Source organism: Astatotilapia calliptera, chromosome 22 (assembly GCF_900246225.1).
Source record: "Astatotilapia calliptera chromosome 22, fAstCal1.2, whole genome shotgun sequence".
NCBI classification, from domain to species: domain Eukaryota; kingdom Metazoa; phylum Chordata; class Actinopteri; order Cichliformes; family Cichlidae; genus Astatotilapia; species Astatotilapia calliptera.
In genome coordinates this window covers 11157892-11180993 of record NC_039322.1, presented here as the reverse complement: position 1 = coordinate 11180993, position 23102 = coordinate 11157892, and the positions used below count along the sequence as shown (strand labels likewise).

General features: G+C 40.4%; 1 protein-coding gene across 1 annotated transcript in view; it reads left to right on the top strand.

Annotated features, from left to right (window-relative positions):
* LOC113014370 (dolichyl-diphosphooligosaccharide--protein glycosyltransferase subunit STT3B) overlaps positions 1 to 23102 on the top strand; it is a 103465-nt gene that overhangs the window by 43736 nt on the left and 36627 nt on the right. Inside the window, exon 3 of the mRNA XM_026155846.1 lies at positions 10443 to 10730. Within this exon, the coding sequence (XP_026011631.1) occupies positions 10443 to 10730 (288 nt within the window). The remainder of the gene's footprint in view (positions 1 to 10442; positions 10731 to 23102) is intronic.

Below are 23102 nucleotides of genomic sequence, written 5' to 3'. Positions count from 1 at the left end.
AGCCTATCCCATCTTGCATACACATCTTGGGTACACACTGGATCTGTCAACAGCCCCCCCACACAGTCTCACATCCTCACCTACAGTCAATTTTGAATCATAATTTAACCTAAAAAGTATGGCTGTGGGGAAACTCCACACAGGAGTACCACAGGCTCACAAAATTTTAAGAAAATATGTTTTGTGATTAAAAAAATAATAATAGAGAGAACCTGAGCAACACTGACTTGGATAATGACCTCTGTGTATGTGTATGGGGAACAGTCAGTGTTTACACTCTTTAGAAAAACCATGGTGCCCTCAGCCTACATCAGAATCATAATACTCTGGATACTTTACCTTTTTGGGCCATTCTGTTAACCACAGATTGGTTGTGTGGGGAAAATCTCAATAGATCAGCCCTTTCTGAAACACTCGACCCAACCTGGCTGACACCTACGACCGTATCCAATCCAGCATTACTTACATCGCCTTTCTTCCCTCATTCTGATGCTCGATTTGAACTTCAGCAGGCCTTATTGGTCATGTCTACATGCATAAATGCACTGAGTTGCTATCACGTGACTGGTTGATTACATATGTGTCTATGAAGTAGTTGTACAGCTCTACCCCAGTGAGAGTGTGTATCAGAAAAGACTAAAAAGCGATCATTATTTCCAACCACGACTTTTCCCAGCTGAAGGTCAATCATCTGCATATTGCTTTAGGTGTTTGATGTAAAACACAGAGGCAAGCGTTTACATTTCTGAAGGCCGAACATTTGCTGTGCTTGAAATTGACCCCAAGGATAACCTTTCTAAATAGTTGCCTTTTCCCCCTCAATTTTCTGTTGTTTTACTAAATCAGCTCAGACAAGTGTTTCATCCTCTTTGTGTTTCCACCAAAGTGTTGCCTTGTCTCCGCATCTCTTTTATTTTAATGGCTGATTTAAATTCAGCCTGTAGTTTCCAGTTTGGTCACTTGAGCATTGAGGCACTACATTTTGCTGAATGTGTCTTGCAGTTTGTTTAATCAGACAGTGACCTCAAGTGTGAACGAGCTCGCTCTGCATCAGACTAAAAGGGGTTGAGATAAGTGTCAGCAACTAACGCTGAGGCCATGGCACTATATTAGATTGCTCCCTTTCAACTTGGGAGCAACTTTCTGGCCCATGTGTGACACAGTGAAGATGTATTCATGAAGGAGAGTAAGATGAGCCTGATACTGAGAGTCAAATTGGTCCTGAAAGAATAGATTTACACTACTTTAATGAGTCTTCTAATATTAAGGATAAGGTTGAAGAAAGCTTTTAGTGTTTAGAGTCTGCCTTGCAAAAAATCTCAGGGCAACGGGACATAAGCTAGAGGAATTCTGCATCGTACATAGCCTGGAAATAGTACGCTTGATGCCGCAATGTCCTGATTTTTAAAAAGACTGAGATATATTTGCATTGCATGACCCTGACCTGGTTTGGTGGCAGAACACACAGAGGCTCACACATAGGTCGACCAGCACATCGAGATGCCCATTTGATCCTGTCGGCACACAAGGTTCAATACAGGGATAAAAACAAACACAAGCTTACTACATACAAGAACAAAGAAGGCCTGCCTACATGCAGTGTGGAGAAGTATTTCGAGGGTACTAAAGTCAGGCTTGGCAGATCAAGGATGCCATAGAGCCCCATAAGCCTCCATCAAAGAGCATGGATTTAAGTCACAATCCAGGAACAACAGTTAACCGTTAACTTGACTGATTCCCCTCAGCTGCCGTGCCCTCCCCACTGACCAGCAACATGATTACGATAAAATATTGAACTTTTTCGGTGAAAAATGGGACATGATGATTCTACAAAATGTGTCTCCCATTTCCCCGATTCCCTCATCTCCCAGCCTCATCTTCTCACCCCTCTATCCTGTGAACAGTGACGTCTATGTGAGTTAAATACCTTTGGCCTTTCCATCTCCCTTTCCTCCTTAACGTCCCCACCTGCTGTTTGTTCTCTCAACCAAGCTTCATGGACATACTAGGGTTATACTCTGAGCTATAATTGCTCTAGCTAATGGTGCATCAGGACTACAGAATCTAGGTACTCAGTGCCAGATAAATGTGGAAATGAATTCTTACCTCGATTACTAGTTCAGGTAAAACGCTGAGCTAGAGCCTGACCCTTGGAGCCTGTAGTGCGACTCCTGTCTCTTTCCCTCTGATTAGGGAGTTCCTGCACATAGCCGATACAACGAGGCATGTTAATGCTGTGCATTTATTCACATTTCTGTTATTGTAGTACCAAACAACGTCCAGGGCTGGAGCTGGAAGACATTCTACATACTGATATTTGAATATAGTTTTCACTCCTGCACAAGCAATCCAAGGAATTATACATCCCAAACCTATCCATCAGGATTCATCTGTCATAAGTAATTACCATCAGATTCTGGTAATTGCACATGACAAGCCTAGCCTGTAATAATGGATGCTCTGCTTCTGTTTCAGTACATGGACGCTTGGGCTAAGCCGTGTACCCAGAGGGTGGAAGCTGAAACTCATGAAAATTAATTTAAGACTGTACGCCTTCCAGTTCAGATTACTCGTCTAATCATGACATTAACAAGATTCCCGGACTGTACATTGCATTATCTTCAGCATAAATATCAGTGCACACAGAGCTGAGGTTCTTCTTCTGCACATTTGGAATATATTGATGGCGTATGAGTCAAAACGGGAAATGATCGTAGAGTAATTCACACGCTGCAGTCTCCTTTCTGCTCAATGTAGTTTCACTGAAGATTCATTTCATTTTCCAGTTGGACATTACTTTAAATATTTTAATGTTCTCAGCAGACTAAAGCAATTTGCAAAGGGAGAACATACATGGGCTTGAGCAGTATCACAGCTGGAGATTAGAAGTTGGCAGACAGATGGTGCATTTCATGAGTGCTTTATAACTTCATTTCTGGTATACTTCTATTTGTCATTTGTTTTATTAATATTAGGCTTGTTCCAAATGTCGATGTTCCCCCATTAAACAAACAAACAAAACCCTAACATTTAAATCATAAGAATAGAATTAAGGTCAGTTTGATTTCTAACCGTTGTATTATGTAGGACATAAGTATGACAAATCTAGCCTAACTAAAACACACAGGCTCAAGCTGATACAAAATCCTGCCTGTGTTTCTGAACTTTTCTTGGAAGTGTTGTGCTGAGTGGTTATGAAGAGTCACTGCAGCCATTTCAGCAAGTATAATTTGTGGAGCGATTGTGCTGGGGCCTAAGGTATGTGTTGCACTGTCTGCAATTACAGAGGTCATGTAGTACTTGCGGCGTTATTATTTTGAGCATCGTCTGTAGATGATTTTTACTTCATACCTTTTTCTTCTTCTTTTATTTGACATTTTTAAAATGCCTGATTCTGGATCCCCAGGGATGATACTTATACCACTGGAATGAATTCACATAAAGCATGCTGGAACTAATATGCAGCTTCACAAGGTGCTTTGGCAACCAAATTAATTAATCTGACTGGAAGAAAAATGTTAAAGAGTAAAACATGCACTGCAGCGGAATGGCTGTGGCATCGCAAAAAGTGGAGATATTGTATTTCTTTTTTTAATCATTGTCAACAAATCCCTTGAAAATGCAGAAATGGATAATGAATTCATCCTTCCAGCAAGATCTGTGTGTAAGCCAAGGCTTGATATAGCATATTTCTCTGTGCCATAGCGCTTCATTTGCCCCCAAACTGTGTCACTGTCAGTGAGCCACACTGTTGCACTACATAAATGACACGTTGCTTCCTCACCATGAACATTAGCATTGTGTTTTGTTTTAAGTCAGTCTCTTATGCATGGTCTTGCTGATGTAAATACTCACTAGCTTACCAGATGCATACTAATCCCCTGTTTGTTAAAATGCCCAGATATCCCAGGGCATCACTGTGGCTCCCTTTGAGATTTACATGCTCGGTCTACACAAAACAGTCCACTGTAACCCACAGTGGACTTTTGGAAAACGTTTAGTGGCAGATGGCAGGTGACATTTCCCCTTATAAGACACATCCATTTCTTTAGCAGATGGGTGGGTCATTTAATTGGCCACACTAAATGCAAATGTCTCCGTATCACATGTAAATGTGCAGAGTCTAGGAGTTGATGCGTAGGAATTGATGCATCTGATAGAACTATGGCCCTTTAGCAACTAGAAATATTTGACCTATTTTTTTTTTTATTACAAAAAAATAGATGAAGGAAAATGAAAAAACTAACTGGATCAGACTTTGCAGGAATGCAAACAGCATAACAAGCATGATTATGACCTTTTCTCCAAAGTGTCTGAATAAGAGAGAGCAATCTGAAAGCTAAGGAAATGCAAATTTAAGCACATTTGAGATTGCATTAAAATAACTGAAAAATAACAAATTATTCTTGATTATTATTTTATTGCTTAGAGAGACAAATGGGTTCATTAAGGGCTGAGATTACATCAGGGATCGACTCTGAGCTGTTGCTTGCTTGCAGTGGTGATAGACAGATGAGGTCAGGCAGGAGTCTCTGTGGTCTGTGATGTTTGCAGATGACATTGGTATCTGTAGGGAGAGTGGGGAGCAGGTGAAAGAGTCTGAAGAGGTGGAGGTATGCTCTGGAGAGACATAGAAAGGAAGTCGGTAGGTGGAAGACAAAATACATGTCTGTAAAGTAGAGTAAGACAGGAAGGTGATGATGCAAGGAGTAGAGGAAGTGACGTAGATGAGTTTATATACCCCGGGGAGTGGACCGTGCACAAGTGGAGTGGTGGGTAGAGACCTGTGTCAGGAGTGTTTTGGAGTTGTAAGAGAAGAATAGTGGCTAAAGGAAAGGTAAACAAGATGAAAGTGGGAGCACGTATGGTGTATGATTTGGAGACAGTGGCACTGACAAAAGATGGGAAGTAGAGCTGGAGGTGCCAGAGTGGCACTAAGAGAAACAGGACTGGAAATGAGAAGGTTAAGAGGTTCGCAGACATGCACACTGGAGGGCTAGTGGGGAATTGTACAAAGGGTGTTGAATATGGAGCTACCAGGGAGAAAGACGAGAGGAAGACCGCAGATGTAGGGGAGGAGGTTTGGTGTGACAGTACATGCTGGAGAGAGGGGGAGAGGGAGGCAAATAATCTGCTGTGGCGACCCCTAAAGGGAGCAGTCAAAAGAAGATTGCAGTGTCAAACAGCAGCTTCACAGTTGGAAGCGGAGGTGGGATTTGTCAACATTTATATATAGAGAGCGACTGTTCAACACTAAAAGTCGGCTGCAAACAGTGCCTTGCTCAAGGGCACAGCGATGGCAGTTGCTGGAGTAACAGAGGCGCTCGCTTATTTGGTGTGTAGGTTTATGGTGAAAATCCCACTTGTTTGCATGACTGAGCGAGATAATTTTATGAACACAGACAGGCTTCAGGGAAGGAGGGCATTTACTTTTACTCCCACACTGCTTTTGAAATCATAAAACGAATGTGTGAGAGCTCTTATTTGCATCAAGCCTATGCTTTTAAAACATGCAGGGGTGTGGACAAGTGCTGGGTTCATCTCAGACTGGTGCAGCGAGCCCGTAAATGCAATCAATGGCTGTTGTTTAGGAAACTTGGGAGCGGAGAATGTAATTCAGAATTTTGTGAATTACTAAGTTACACTCTGCCGTCATTTTAAACAGCCAGTCTGGGTTTGACGTTTTAACAATTATTCTGCTTGCTGTGACCTCTGACGCCAGGTAGGCTTCACGAAAACACCTTTGCTAATGTTACATTTGCTCCGTTCGACCTACCTGGGCTCACCTTTCAGTATATACAGCTCACAGTCTCCTCCTCTTCTCATGAGCCTCACTGGCTCGTTATCTTTCATCATATCTTTTCTTCTGCCTGCCTCTGCCTTTCACACATCTACTATGCTTCCAGTCTCATCCTTACACTCCCCTCCACCGCCCTTTATTCAAAATTAGACAGATGATCCTGACAGTCTGCATTAATTGTGTATGGTAGCATTAAGTCTCTAAGCACTGAGACGGGTCAGGCCGTTCGGAAGAAAGATGAGCCGATGTCAGTTAATGTGACAGTTGAGTGCCTTTATGCTCACGCCAGTCCAGCTGCCCTCTCCCTTTTTATTTCCCCCTTTTCACTCCCACCCAGCCTCCACTCCCCAGAGGATGACTGCCAGTTGCTCTTTCTCCTGTGCCACAGATAAGGAAGGAAGGCTTCTCTAATGTGACAGTCCAGAACAACAGCAGGCTGTCAATCCAATAAACCGCTCTTTGTTGCCGTAATGACAATGACTCAAGTGCGTTTCTGTAACGCCTTTTGACAGTTTTAGTTGATGCTGTTTTCAAAATGAGCAAGCCGCCTTGTGCTTTGTTGAATGCCAGTTTAGAGAAGTGTTGATTAAATTTATGTACAAAGATTTCTTTCAAGCCAGACCTCATTGCTAAATATCCTTGACTATGATGAACAGCTTTAGTCATATTTGAGGGGACCTGGGCCATACGACAGTTTAGAATGGGTAATAATGGACTGTTGTCAAATTCTCAGAGCTATGAGATGAGATGTGGTTGATTTACGCAGATGTAGATTAGCTGGTGTAGGTTGGACTTCTAGGCATTGGCTAATTAGAGACGTGAAGACCTAAGTTTATTAGCAGTAGCGTATGGAGTGGGCCTACAGTGGAAACGCATCAAGGACTACTCGCACGTTAAACATAACCTTTATTTTGCATCTTATTTCAGACGTCCACATTGCACTGCACAAAGCTCTAATTGGATCTGCTCTCATACAGATGAGACAAGGACATTAAGCCTCACCCACTCAGGCCCCATCTTTAATGGTTTTAATAATAACAACATTCTTGTTGACACCATGTGTGGCAAAACTTGACCCTCGATTTTTCTTTATGCAAGCAAAAATAATTCCTTTTTCCTTTTCATCCCAGTTTTCTAGTGTTTGAATCGACCAAAATGGAGAACAGAGAAAAGGAGATTCTGTGATTTATTAATGATATAATCAACAAATTGATAGCAGAAATAATTGTTCAGACCTTTAAGTGTGCCCAGTGTGATTCAAGGCCAATTCAGTTTAGTTCGATTTAATTTGGTTATTTGCAATTAGCATATTAGTTGAGCTGAATATTTATTTTCGTTGCTGCCCCTGTAATATGTAATAAACAGTGGTGGCTCTGTGGCAGTGCACGCTGGTGTTTGGTGCCTAAATGCCCATCAGTAACTCGTGTTCATCATTAATGGAGCTTGTTAATGGCCACATTACCTCCTGTTAAATCTCGCTGAAGTTTTGACCTAATGAAATGAGAAATGTAGTGCTGTGCAAAAGTCTTGAGCCCATACTCTTTTCTTTGTTTCCAAGGAGCCAGAGGCAATACTTCTGGGCTTTTTGAAGGGCCTTGTAAGTGACCATTTTTAGGGGAATGGGTTGTTTTTGACCTGTGAATCAGTGAAGCTTGAAAAGATACTTTACTCAAAGGATGAAACAGTGTTTTGTACATACACATAATTGACAACTTGGCAAAGAATCAATTTTAAATTGTATCTTTAGGGAGTTTGTTATTAACAGCCTTCTACAAAGGCTGCTATAAAGGGTGTCAGAGGACCTCGTGTCCTTGAAGTCATTGGTCTGTCTGATGTGCTTGTAGTAGTGGAACTCCCACAGTTGGTCATGCCAGAGGCTGCTTCCCATAGTGAAATACCGAGGAAGGCTTGAAAGAATCGCTTTAGTTAAATATACAAAGAATCTACAAAATGCCAGAGATCACAGTTTGACAAGTATAAAATCACAGCACAAAAAAAGTATTTTCAAAGAGCTGTTAGTTGAAAGTTTGGCAGTCCAAAAAAACTCTATGGCAGATGAACAGTATGTGAAAGACATGTCCTTAAGAAATGGGGCAAAAAATAATCCAGCAAAGACCTGACGCAGGACCTTTCACTGATCAATCTACCATTCAACGTAGCTTCATCTGAAATGGTCTAAGTGGAAGGTCGGCTGTTAGTAAGTCATTCTTAAGGCAGGAAAGCGGGGAGAAAAGGCTGTGGTGTGCCAAATTACACAAGAACTAGATTGGTAACAGGTTTTATGAAGTGATGAATCCAAATTATTAGTATGTACAGAGAAGGTCAGGACTAACAAGGAATGTTTATAGCTGCCTATAAAACACGGTGGAGCTCTTCCATGGTCTTTAGCTGCCATTCAGCCAGTGATGTTGGGTTTTTTTCAAAGTTAATGGAATTCTGAATGTAGAAAAGTATGATCAGATTTCAATCCACCATACAGTAGCACGTTGCCAATGCAGAAAAAGCATACCTGGATAGACGAACACAAAATTGATTAGTATCAGTCATGGATTGGCCTCCCCAGAGCCTGAACAACATCATCATCATGACTGAATTGAACAAGGAAAATTATTCCTGAAGACTACTTAAATAAATTACAAGAAAGCCTGTCAAAGAGTTTGGGCTGCGTTGAAGAATAAAGTTATTCATTGTATACAATAAAGTTATCAGATATCGACTTTAAAGCTCGATTAAGTTGTACAAGCTCTATTTCCATGTGTGTTTGCGCATGTTACAATGGACCTATTTCCCATTTTCCTAGAAAAATATAAAGAAATAAGGGGTAGCTCAAGACTTTTATACAGTACTGTACTTTATAGCAGTTGAGATGATGTAGTATTAGATTAGTTAGACAAGCCTGGTCAGTAAGTAGTGTGGTCGCTGCTATCCATGATGGATAACAGTCAGTTCAGTGACCTCCTCTCCAACACAGCTTCAGAAGTGTACGGTTTACGGCCAATCACAGAGCCAGCCTTCATAATCAGTTTATCTAGTCTGTTGCTGTCATCAGCTCAGACTCTGCTCCCCCCAGCAGACCACAGCAAAGTACGCTGTACTTGCCACAATCGACTGACTGGACAATATCCATCATTTTGCTGCACATATTTAAGGATCTCAGCTTGTTTAGGTAATAGAACCTGCTCATTGGGTGAGGTAATAGAGCTTTCCTCCCTCTTTTATGCACAGGCTCTGTGTTGGCCTGTTGTTGATATGGATGCCCAGGTACTTGTACTCACCCTATATATCAACATCATGCCACAGAATAGATGTGGGTCATGTAACTGTCCTCTTTCTTCTCTAACTCTTCTAAGTTTTTCCTCTGAAATGTTATTCGCTTGTGACTGAAAAGCTAGTCACACAGCATTTCCAGAACAATCATTGCCCAGACAATTGACTATTGATTACACAAATGATTATATTTTTGTTTTTCTCCTGTGTAAATATTACAGAACATTCACTACAAATCAGTAAAAGTGACAGTTTTCCTAATTGAAAGCTGTTTCATTTTCCGATCAATACCTGATGATAACCTACACGTCAATTCTCCATATACCCGCTTAACAGCTGGTTCGCACAGCACACGGTCTATAAGATCGACTGTCGTGTGGCGTCTACGTGCGTTCGATGTGGTACGAGCCCACGTTAAATCTTCTCGCAAGCAGCTTAAAATTATTCACGAGTTACGCCTTCCATTTTCCCACAATTTGTCTGAACACACAGCAGACGGAGACGTAGATTTTTGTATGCAGCGCTTAATTAGTGAGAGAATGTGGAAAATGAACACATTAGAGCTGCGATTCACCTCAAGTCATTTAATCTTAAGAGAATTAGCAGCTTTCACTAATACAACGAGTATTCCCACGGCGAGAGGCTCGCACTGAGGGTCGGGGAGGGAGAGGTCACATTTGAACATCTGTTCAATGGGAGACGAGAAAAGCCTGATGCCACCGCCCGTCTATTGGAAGCTATTGGAACCATTTTTAATTTGGCTTCTGATGTTGATTTAATTTTAGTCTTTTGATCAAAATGTGCGTTTTTTTTGTTTTTTTGTTTTTTTTGTAACCTTATTTTTAAGTAAATCCTCTTAAGGGTTTTTAGGATACAGTTCTGACTGTCGTCGTTGCGTAAGGTCATCACGACTACAGGTGCTGCTCTCATCTGTCCCAAGGTTTACAGAAAAGCCAATCCATACCTCTCTACTCTCCAGTGATGGAACTAATCAACTCTCTGCACTTTACTTTTCCCTCTCTGTCAACATGGATAACATCAGAATAATGCAGCACATACCTGGTCGTTTCAGGAAAGGCAGTGAGCCTTTGTGAGAGAAATCTGTGTGTTACTCAAGAAATCTGCTTGAGGAAATTAAACCTCTGTTTAAAAAATGTTGGGAGGTTAAGTGTAGTTTTCTTTGGCGCTGGCTAAAATCTCTTTGGTAGGCGCCAAAAATGTGTAAAGGGGGAAAAATAGTCTGACTTAACAGTGTTCCTTTAACTTATGTTACTATAGATGTTGAGGCTTCTCTGTTCTGGTTTTATTTCCTCTTTGCGTTTCTCACAAACTCTTCTTCTGCCTTTTTTTTTTTTTTTTTAAAACCTTCCCTCAGGTGTACCCAGGGCTCATGGCGACTGCAGGCCTTATCCACTACGTGCTCAACATGCTCCACATCACCGTCCACATTCGTGATGTGTGCGTCTTTCTTGCACCTGTGTTCAGCGGCCTGACCGCCATCTCCACCTTCCTGCTAACCCGGGAGCTGTGGAACCAGGGTGCCGGGCTGCTGGCAGCCTGCTTCATCGCCATCGTCCCCGGTTATATCTCTCGCTCCGTCGCCGGCTCCTTTGACAATGAGGGCATCGCCATCTTCGCCCTGCAGTTCACCTACTACCTCTGGGTAAGTTCAGACTTAAAAGTGCCGTAAGGAGGAATCCTATTGTATAGAGGAGACAGTTTAAACTTCTTTGTGAGGAATCAGATTCATGCTCACTCTTTTGGGAGGATTTTACCCACAAAAGTAGCCCCACTTTCAAATCTTACTTTTCATAGATGTTGAATTATTTATCCACAACCTTGAAAGGCATGCTAGGCTTCTTTGTGCACCACGTGAAGCCCCGGAAACGACATGCTGCACCATAAAACCTTCACAATATGATGACCTTTAAGAGTAGAATTGACAAGATCTCCCTTTTAAAGGTTGAATATCTCCTCTCCCAATTTCCTTTCCTTTTTAAAAATGCATGAAATGAACGGAGTGTTTGTTCATAAAGTGGCTAACCTTGTTTTATTTAGTTCCCCCCCCCGCCTTCAACAATTTATTTATTTTATTTTTTTACTTCAATAAATGCGGCCTATCCTTGAGCTAACAAGGCAGATGAGAAGAGTCTTTTGTTTTGTTTTTTTAAAATACAGCCTGAATGTTTGCAGCAACTGCATTGCAACATATTTTCCACAGCAGGTGGAAGGAAGAAGCTTTTCAAGTTGAAAGATGCCTGAAACAGACTTTACTTTCAGTCTATCCACTCTTTCAGTTGCATCAGCAGCTGCCTTTCAGCCCTGCAGCTTTCTTACTAAGAATGCATCTCGTGTGCCTTTGTATACAAGCGTGTGTTTGTATTTGTCTGTGTGAAAATGAAGAGCTCTGCAAACAGTTTTTATCAGCATTCACTTCTTCCTTGTTATTGCCGTTGACCTTGACAAGTACTGCGGATTTTTTTTCCCTTCTGTATTGAGCTGAGTCTGTTCACTGACTTTTTCCCTGCTTTGCTTAAACTCATCCTAAGATAGAAAAAATTTAATATTTCCAGCTTATTGAAAATGGAAGTAATTGTGTCTTTCTCCATAACTGGGTTTCTCTTGACATTAAAGAGCTGAGCTGAGCTTCTATTGGCCACATAGAAATACAGCTTAAGAGCAGATGATGGAAGAAGTCCATGCAAAAATGATGTTTAAGTAGCAAAAGGTTAAAGGTGCTAACGGTGATGAGAGAGGAAGGGGAAAAAATGCAACAGACACGCCACAAAATTAAATTAAAGTCATGAAAGTGGCATTATGTAGTCCTTGCTATATGCTTCCAACATATCAGACTTGAAATGCATCCCTGTTAGTCATCATTCTGCTACGAGGAACATAAAATTCAGGGTCAGTCCAGTTTTCAGTGCCGAGTAGAGAATTATTGGAGAAGAGCTGCAGATTCTTTGAAAGTGTAAATATTACGGCCTTTCATTAGAACAAAGTGAGCATACAGTGCTTCCTGTTCATACAGTATTGTGCCATCCCACTGAGTCCATAAAATTATTTTCTATTAATGAAATCACTTCGTGTTCCTGTGGACTGCAGGGATAGAATATAAAGGCTGCAGACTACAGAGAAGCAGTTGCCCACCTCTGCAGTTAACCTGTGCTGAGCAGGTGTCAAATAAAAATGGCGGGGTATTTTCAGGGAGGACAAATTTAATATTGTAGATTTTATCAATATAAAAGGGATCACTGAAGACACGGAATTGATTGGAAGACAGTTTTAGCAGATAGCAACTCTTACAGGCCTCTGTTTCTGCCTCTGCTTGCAAATCTTTCTCTCAAATATGCATGGGGAAAGGGGAAATTGAACTTACCCTACTGCTTCCACAGGAACTAAGCGGTAAATAACAGGTTCTGCTTATCAAATACAGTCAGTGAGTGCTCATCAGCTGGTGTGAGCACCTCTATAAAAGCAGATGTTTTGGCAGTTTTTGTCAGATTTTTTGCAATGCTCAAAAACGGCAAAAAAAAAAAACCATATAAAAAACACCCAGGAGCTACATCTCAGACTCTGCAGGCTTGAGTTGTCGTGTTAAATGTTAAAGTTCATCACAGTGCAGTCTTGAACTGTCATGTCGAACAAGTCATAGTTGTTCAGCCGCAAAAGAGTGAACAAGTATGGCTCGTTTCGATGGGTTGCCAGGTGATGTGAGACTGATAAAGACATACAGAAAATGATTACTTCAAGTTATTGTGGCTAAAGGTGGTTTTACAGGTTGCTGAATCATCGACGTTTTTCTTCGGCCTCCATCGACTACCACGAAAACTTGCTCCTTGATGAGTCTGTCATTTGAAAGCGTTTACCATGGCTGGCTGTAAACCTAAGCAGCTATAACGCACAGTGTTTGACAGCATCATTAGCCTTTATCCTTGAGTTTTTTAAACATAAATTAGACAGCATAAATGATAACAGTAATGTAATTACAATAGCATCCCAGGTTTAATTCATCGTTGGGATTCTCTGTGCATTTCCTTTGATTCTGCAGCACAGTTTACTTTGGCAAATGACACAGGGGTTTCTTTTTTTCTGCTTAGAAGCTTTGGTATTATCTAGAAAGATTACTACATGTTAGAATGCTACAATCCTATTGGGGCCAGGGGACTTATGCATATAAGCCACATGTCTATTATTGACTGACTGTAGCTGCGTGATTGTAGGAAGATGTAATTCCTGGCTGGTTCACGTCCAGTATATGAGATTCACAGAAATGTGGCAGACAAATGTAACATATTTATATAACCAATTTATTTAGAAAACCCTATTTTTCATTATTTCGGTGATGTAATTCAACCGCATGCAACTGATTTAAAAAAATGTCTCCATGGCTCAAAGCTGCATACAGCCTGCAGAAGTCACACAATTATGCAGATGCGAATTTGAATGCTGTACATCACTGCACATAAAGCGTTCAGGACAAATGTTCGGTCTCAGCTCACGCTGGCCTGAGTCAATTACTGCACAGCACAGTAGCAAGTTGAGAGGCTACTGTTAAACCTAACCACACACACAATAAGCACAGAAGCATGTGTTCCTGAGCATTGCAGATACAGTATGGAACTGGTAAACATGTCAACTAAGGTTGTGGGTCGTTTTCACATTGGCTCTGTGTGCATGAAGGAGTTTTATTATTCTGTAAATGTGTTAAGTTATAATGGACACATTTTTAAGCCAGTTGACAATGTTGTACTTTTTTTAGAATCAATCAGTGAAATTAATGAATTCACACTTTATTTTGACAGATTGAACAGTAAGGGTTATTAAGCTTATGAGTAGCACCCTGCTTGATTTATAATCTCTTTACATGAGCTTGAATAAATTCATGTGGACAGACTGCATACCTTCAACATAATCAGCTTTTGCAGGTCCTAAACAGAAATAAGAACATTTCAGGTAAAGTTGCTGGATCTGCCATTCATAAGCAATTTCCATGTGCTTTAAATATGCATTGCATTGTTCTCCACTCAGTGCTGTAGTACGCCTGTATTCTCCTGATGGCAGAACCATTTGTGCCACAAAGTTTGGTCGAATAAGTCAGAATTGAGGTTGTTATATTCACACCAATGAGGCAGATGGTGCCTTTCTTTAAAATTAGTGGTGACAAAAGGTGCCATTACAGGTAATCTAAAAGCAGAGCAGGCAGCTTGTTAGGGGCCTAACTCTGTAGCCTTGTGCCAAATGTATATTACCTTAATGGAGTTTAAATGTAGATTTCCTTTTTATATACTGCAAGATGTTTGGTCATGCCAGCCAGCACTAATTTCAGAACAGTTGTAGCAAATGTTAAAATGACATCTGGAAGCCACTTTGAATTCCGTGTCCACCTTGAATACCGTGCGTCTACTAGAGAGTGAATGATGACATGTTTGTCGTCTGCAACTCGTGCACCCCAGATGGTGGACCTCAAAGAAGTATAATGGGAATGCCTGCTGAGCTGTTGGGTATTCAGCTGTCTGTGTTTGCAGTGGAGTGTAATATAGGCCCACGTTTTTGGTGTGTTTTTTCTTTTTCCTTTTCATGTCATTGTTTGCATGTTGAGTTTTAGAAGAATCTGGTCTTAACTGCAAGAGAGAACGATTCAACTTTTACTTTTGCTTTTTTTTTTTTTTTTGATTGTCTCTTCGTGTTTACTGTTTGATTTATTCAGAATTTTTCACAGACCTCAACTGCAAAAGGCAACAGGCATCCAATGAAAGCAGACTTAAAAAGATAATACTATTTCAAAAAATGCCTCAAATTTATGTTATTACAAACATGGAGCTTTTTTCCCTTTCATCGTGTGATTTATTTGCTGAATAGTACCGAAACCTAGTGTTAGAAGGGCTAATGAAACTAGTGCTTGTAACCTTCCTCATACAAGGCCAGTTCAATTAGTGATGAGAAAGTGCTTTCACTGAACATGCCACAGCTAATCTTCAGCAGTAATGGTAGGACATTGTCTATTTATGCAGTTTTTAATTTTTACCTTCAAGGTTTGTGTTATACTCAAGTGGAAAAACATCTTGAGCCGTGGAGGCTTTTATCCAGGTAGAAGTAGCGATGCAGGTATTTCATCACACCGTGACTCAGTGCCGTGTGTCACAGTGTAAGAAGCCTGGCAGGGAAGTTGCCGCAGGCTTTGAAGGGACCTTTTATCCATCCGTGGATTTAGCCATCCAAGTTTATGTCACTTTGTCAAATCATGTATGGATGAATCTGTCCATGCGGTTTCAAGGTAGTATAGGTCACTATACTGGAGCGTGCTTGCGGACAGCTCTGTGGCCCTTTTTTGAACTCGCTCGCTGTCACTGATCTGGCAATGCTCCTACAGTTTAGTGTCCAGGTGGCTGCCTGAGCTCTGCTGTTGTGCCTACAATTTAAATCCCAATACAACAGCCCTAGCTGTCTCTGTGTGTACCGGCTCAGCAGAGTGAAACTGAACTGATGATTGTTGCAAACACTGGGAGCGTTTACATCCTCAAACATGCAGTGAGTGTTGGTAAACCAAACCTATTTGGGAGGTGTATGCACACATGTGTACAGGCTTTCGTGTGTATTTTAGAGATACAGCAGGTTACTGGCATTTCTTTCTCTTCTGTAATGTAAGGTCTGAATGCAGGCTATGGTTTTTTGGGACCAGCATATAACACCACACTCATAACATTTTCTCAAAAGTCAGAAGAGATTAAATTTGAACCGGGCGGTATATCCTCATATTATACTGTCGTCATGCATAATGTGATGGTGCTTTAAAAATCTAATGCCAGTGAATGGGAAAAACAAAAAAGGTCCCCTGGGGCTTTTCCAAGCTGCAAGCATAGATGGTTTAAAAGATGGACACGGTTACCAGGATGTCATCGTTTTTTAAAGTTGTGTTTTGAACCTTTGAGAACCTTTGGCGTTTGACCTTTGGCTGTTTCGCTTTTTAAAAACAAGAAGGAAAATATGTGACGAGCAGGGGTTATGAAACGACATGTGAAACCAGTGATCCTCCATTTTGAAAGTAAAGTAAAAAGTAAGGTAACATTTTATTTGTATAGCACCTTTCAAGATGAAAAACACAAAGTGTAGAACAAAATGAACTAAAAGCAAGTTTAAAAACACAAGTTTTTAGCTTTTTAAGAAAATTTTTTTTTTAAAAGAGACCACTGAGTCCACAGATCTCAAGCTCAAAGGGAGAGAGTTCCAGAGTCTGGGGGCCACAGTTACCTTTCGTTTTCAGCCTTGTGTGATGGACAACCAGCAAGCCCCGATCACATGACCTCAGGGACCTGTTGGGGAACACAGTATAACAAAGCTATATAGTGCTGCAGAGTTTACGATTACGGGAAGTCATTCACAGGAGATCTGAGTCATAAACTCTTTTGTGATGAATTTTTTGTTAAAGCTTTTAGCCATTAGATGGTGGCTGTTATGATAAATACTATTATAATATAATAATAAGACTTGAATATTTCTAATGGCCTTTTGGACCACGTAGACGTCAACTTTAGTTTTCTGAAATTAACCAAGTCCCTGTCCCCAGTAATTTGGTGGTAGCTTGATCCCCAGCTCCTGTATCTAAGTAAGAGTAATATAACACTATATAAATTAGTCCATCAACTAGAGCTGGGCGATATGAGATTTTTTCATATCACGATATGTTTTTTTCATTTCAGGCGATAACGATATCTATCACGATATAAGCCAAATAACTATATTTGTAAGATTTAAATGTGCTGTTGCTCACAAGTAAAATGTGAAATAATCAGCAGCTTGTTTTTATTTAAATATTTATTTCCCATAATAAGTTCAACAGGGTAGATGTACTTAAGGAACATGAGACTTTTTCAGATAAATAAAGGCAAATATTGCAAACTACACAAAAGACAGCCGCTAAAGCGTTTAAGTTTCAAAATAGAACAAACGAAACAGACTAAATTGTCAATTCCACTTAGAAACAAAGTATTAATTCTAAAAATAAATCTTAGTTTGTTTTACAGAAGAACAGACAAAACTGACTAACTTTTGTCAATATCAAATAAACTGAGAACTAAAAGGAAATTCTCAATCTCTCCTTGTTGTATAGCTGAGCTTTTCAAACAGTTTTAACAGTTACTTTAGTCTGACAAAAGCTGAATGACGAATTAGCGCTTCCAGTCAGAGACTGAGGCTATGTCCACACGTACACGGGTATTTTTGAAAACGGAGATTTTCCGTTTTCGTTTTAAAAAAATAATCCCGTTCACACGTAAAGGCAGAAATGAAGGAAAACGGTGCTATGAACATGCCAAAGCAGCAGGTGGCGCTAGATTCCTAACCGTGCAGAAATGTTGGCCAATCAGAAGTCTAGAAGCCTCGGTGGGAAAAAGTAAACAAAGCTGGGGCATAGAAGCAGAACCGAGTCGTATGTGTGGACCGACAGTAACTGTGTGTATATGTAAGCATTTAAACACTGCAGAGAGTAGAATTAACAGTAACAGTATTGTAGAAATTCATTTCACCGAAACAATAACGTGGCGCACAGTGTGACGCATGCACCAGTTTATTGTATTTCCAGACTTGCTTTCGGCACAATTTACAGTGCACGGTACTCTGTTTTTTGTCAGACTTGAAATAGCCGAAATACCTTCACACTACGGAACTTCTATGGCTCTTCCGTTCGACAATCTCTCCGGCATTGGAACCATCATCTGTTTTCTCTTCGGTCACGCTCGGTTGATTTTTCTAGTCGGCACACTCATTTCCTCCATTACCCGCTGGCTGCTTCCCAAACAAACACACGTGCGGCTTGGCACTTGTGCTGTACGTAACAAGTCACGCGACGTGAAGCTGCGGCTGTGATTGGTTCGGCTCTGCGCTACTTAATTTGGATCGGCCGACCTTTTTTTTTTTTTTTTTTTTTTTTTTTTTTTAAGAGGACAAGAGCGGCGAGGTCTATCGCGATAGCTTAATTTCTCTATCGAGTAAAAGTTATATCGCGATAGATATCGTTATCGTTCTATCGCCCAGCTCTACCATCAACCATGTGCTAAAGTAGGGGAGAGTGGCGCACTAACTAACCTTCCAACCTTACCTCATAGTGTAGTTAGATCGGTTACATGAGTTAGACAATAAAACACAGTTAGGTGGCATGATGTGTTGAACACATCGCTAAACAGCAAGATGTGTATAGGTTCTAACTAGGGCTGTGCAATATGACCAAAATCTCATATTCCGATATAAGAATTCTATCGTCCCGATAACGATATAAATCACAAAAATGTAACATTTTCTGTAAATTCTGTGAATCTCGGGCAGCTCGACTTGCGGGAAGTGTTTCCAGCTGCGCGTCATGTAGCTGGAGTCGAGTGTTTTAACCGATGCATGAAACTACACATTTTTAGACACAAGTTGTAACGGCCGCCGTTTTCTTTGAGTATTTATTACACGGCGTGCTGCGGGGAAAAGCCTGTTCTAACGTTTGAGTCTAAGGTTTAATTTTTAGCACCTGGCAGCTCTCTTTTTTTTTTTTTTTTTTTTTTTTTTTAAACTTCTCATCCGTAAATAATCTGCTCTTTCACGTGATTCAGTTTATTTTGAAAAGTCTCAACAGGATCTTGAGCTTTATTGTGAAAGGTTTACGTGGAACATAAACAAGCGGACACACGATGGTGTTACCATCGTTGTTGCTAACCACAATGCATAAAAACAGGCGCTTGTCCGTCCATAGTGTGGTTATATTAAATATAAGAGAAAGAGAGAACTTTAAGAAATTAGCCACTACAGTGACCATCAAAACGATGAAAAAAATATTGCCGCAAACAGTTTATTTTGCGACACCACGAAACAAACGATAGCGTAAAATGCAGCGATAGACGTTTTTATATCGTCATCAGATATATATCGTTATATCGAACAGCCCTAGTTCTAACCTGTCTGAAGACCTGCTTGTCAAGTTGACTGGTGATTGTAAAGTGTCTGGTGGTTATCTGTCTCCCTGTCTTAGTCCGTTTGAAAACATAAATAAATAATAAACCCAACACCCACAAACAGTGTGCCCCTATGAGAAAGTGGAGCCAACGGTGAGACAATCTCAATGCATGAAAAATGTGAAATTCTTTGAATTCCACAGGAATAAACTGGTACCAGCTAAATGTTGAATAGCTGCGTCATAGTGCCATCTTAGGGGTAAGAGGTTAATTCCTCGACCTGCGCAGTGCTGTGCGTTTTTTTTTTTTCCTGTCATATTTAATACTTTTAAGACTTTCTTTGATCATCTTGTTATTTGTTAGGAAACTCCCTCAGTAGCATTGTTAATGCATGCTCCAAAGTCATGACGGTGGAGCAGAAAGGTGTTTAAAAAATGGCAAAAACATCCTGACCATGTTTTGTTATTTATGTTCAGGAAGGTTGCGCTCAGGTCGCTGCTACATTTTACCCCAGTGTATAACAAATAGATACTTCATTGCCTAAGACTAAGGTTATTTAGATTACCTTGTTTTGATTGTTCTTTGTTGTTCACATATCTACTTATTTTTTTATGAATTTTGTTGTTTATCGCTATTTATTTGTCGACCTCATTAGAGATGGGAATCTGTTCTCGATTCCCAAGAATTCAATTCCTTGGAATTGTTAGTCAGTGTATGCATTCCATTTGTACTGGCGCAACAATCAGTAGATTTCAGTTCGTCTGGCGGAAGAGGAAAATGGAGGCGCAGTCTTCTGTCTACAGCAGGGATATGGACATTTTATTTATATTTTATTGCTCAAAAGGACAGCAGCACTATGGTAAAGTGCAAATTGCATCCAGGACAGAACTGCATTAGACTGCTAACACAACTTTGGCTCTTTGAATGCAGACCCCAGCTCAGCAGACCTTCAACAGATAACTAAATCAGTGAAGAGCAGTCAGCCTGAAGCCTCTGTTTCTACTGGTTGATATTTTTAAGTAGGATCACTCTGGCGATCGCTTTAAGGTCTCTTTGTGCTGGTTTGCATCTTTGCTTTGTGCTGTTGGCTTTGTGTTCATACATAAATACTAAGAGAAAGATCCTCATGTGTCCTCATTAGAATAGCAAATGCTTTAGGGACGATAGCCTAAAGGTTTTTGTAGATAAATGGTAATTATGAGTGCACTTTAGGTCATTTTACGAGGAAAAGCAAAAGTAATCAAATTATGTTATACATAGTATAACATTACAATTGTTAGGGAGTAATTAAGTAACGTACTGGGTGGATAAGCTACAAATTAATTGTCCTTTTTTGAGATCAATAACTTTATCTTACCAGTAATCTGAATCAATATGCCACAAAATGAATCTTTTTGCATCTTTTTAAAGTCTTTTTTGCATCCACAACTATTGCCTTTCAGCGGCCTTCATATAGGATGCAGGTATAAGGCACTCGCTCATTGGCTTAATTTTTCCAACCTAGAAGTTAAAGGCACGTTTTACATTCAACAAACATCACAAAATAATTAGTGACGTAAATAAATAAATAAATTGGAGTATTAAAAGTTGGACAGTTAAAAAAAAAAAAAAAAAAAAAAAAAAAAAGATTCCTCCAACTGGCAAGCTGAGTAATGCTAGCTAGCTAGTTAGTGCAATAGTTATCACTCTGCACTCTGTCAGTACATTCAGCAAAGACAGATGGAAATTAAACTTGAAGATAACGTAAAAATAACTGGTGACCAAAAGAGGAGCGGTGTCTGCTGTTTGGAAGTTTATCAGTAAAACCAACCAAGACAATGTTTTTTGCTTCATTGCTGCTCCCTCTGCTTTTATGCTGGATTTTGACTGCAGCCAGCGGCTTTGGCAGCTCCTCACACACAAGATAATATGCTACTCAACGGTAACAGGTGTTTCCCCCCCAATGACTGAATAATTTGTGCCACAAAGTTTGGAAAAAACACATCCAAATGTGGTTCTTTGTCGCGTCACACAGCTCCAGTATAAAAGCATTAACACTAACGAGCCATATGTTGACTTTAAAAACAGTGGCAACAAGTGAAAAGCATAACGGGCAGCCTGTTAACAAATAGCCTCCTTATGTCAGATGTGTGATCATTTGTATGGTTGTGTAATTTTGTGTACTTTTTTTAAATGTTGACAATTTTTTAAAATATATTCTCAGAAAAAGGGTTACTAGAGCTCTCTATGTAAAGACCTTCTTATCCAAGAATAGTAGTAGTAGTAGTAACAATTCTGATATACTGTAAAACCACCAGAATCTTTTTTTGACACAAACTTTTGGCCTTACCGTCCAGAGCTAGATTAAATGACTAAAAACAAAGAACAAATGACAACGATTTTATCAGCTCATATGGGGCTGTAAAAAATGACATCTTTGAGAAATCATTTGACTTGCTAATAAATACTGAAATGAAATGGCAAAGAAAAAAGAAGAAAAAAAAGTTTAGCTGAGATGAGTTTAGCAGAAAAGACTGCAAACTCAGCAGAGAGCTGCAGTCGAGTGAATATTTGTAAGAGGTGAGCTTGAGGTGAGCTGTGGCTCTGCACTGAATCTGGATGAACTGCATTATGGCATTTTTAAGTGCTTAAAAAGAAGGCAGGTGGACTTTTTGGTTTCTAAAGAAGCTTCTTTTCTCATCCAAGAATACTCTGCAGGTGTAGAACAAATAATGAGTCATCCCCCAGGTATTTAACCACTAGTGGGGGGGCTGTCCCCTTAGAGCTGGTCTAACAGGAACAAATGATATTGATTAATCACCAAAGCTGTGGGTCAAATCACCTGACCGGTGGTGAGGGATCTCAAGACTGCACTGTTGGTGGCTGACAGGTGGTGACTTATGACACCACCACTGTTCACCAGGAAGGATACAAAGAGAAAATGGGTTACCGGTCATGGACTGGGCTGTGCTTATTGAGATGGATCGAAGTCTCTGAAGTTTATCGGAAGTCCACACACAGATCAGTACCTGTTCTTTAACTCCCACCACCCTCTAGAATACCGACATGGGGAAACCAGGACCCTACAACACCAGGGAGAGAAAGTTCACTCATTATAGTATGTTGTGGAAATGGACAGCTGGAGAGCCACTGGCCAAGAAGTCATTCCTGTTATACTTATTTGAAGTGCACCACTTGGGTGAAAAAATAAATAAATAAAAACACGCGGGAACGCACATGTCCGCACAGACCCTCGTGCTAAATGTCTCATGATAAAATTTACATCACTGGGACCATTGGGAACTTGATAAGAAATCAACAACCCTCAGCACCCACCTCCAAGGGGACATCGCCCACTAGGGTTTAAATACCTGTGGCTCTACGTCAATTAGAAGAGGAAAAAAACATCTTGGATGAGAGGCGAAACTTCTTTACAAACGTAAAGAAATCCGACTGTCTTTTCAAGGAGACAACTGGATTTCTGGATGACTGAGAACCTCCACAGACATATTGCTTTATTGCATACTGCTCTACCTTAAGTAATGCTCCTCAGATCAGTCTTTCCTGAATTAAATTATAAGAAAAAGTTTTTAACAATAAGAATGAAAACAATGAGTCACTGTTTAAAGAGCCTTTGCCAAATCATGATGTCACCTTCTAACTTTCCGAGACTGGTCCAAAAACTCTTCCATAACCATTTGTTGTACCTCAGCTTTTGTATTAGGTTGCGATGGGGACATCTGCTTGTTTCTGCATCATTATAATGGTCTTTTGTAATCTTGTGTGTATGGATGATACATCTTCAAGCAAGGCAGGTGTTCCTCGTGGCACCCCTCACCTCTTAAGTTGACGTGTTATCAACAGAGCAGTGCTATCAGGGGGGGGAAAAATCCCTCTGCACTCACCTAGTACAATTCAGTCCTCCAATCTATTTGGCAAGGGCCTCGAAAAACAATCATTCTGGCCATGCACCACTGCCTCCCATTATCATTCTCATTTACCCACATTTGTCTCTTACATTTTCCTTTCCTCCTCCTCCGTCTTGCTTCCATCTTGTCTCCCTTTAATTGTCTGTCTTTCTTTGTCCCTGCCATTGTTGAGCTCTTGCTTTGTTCTGCTTTTTC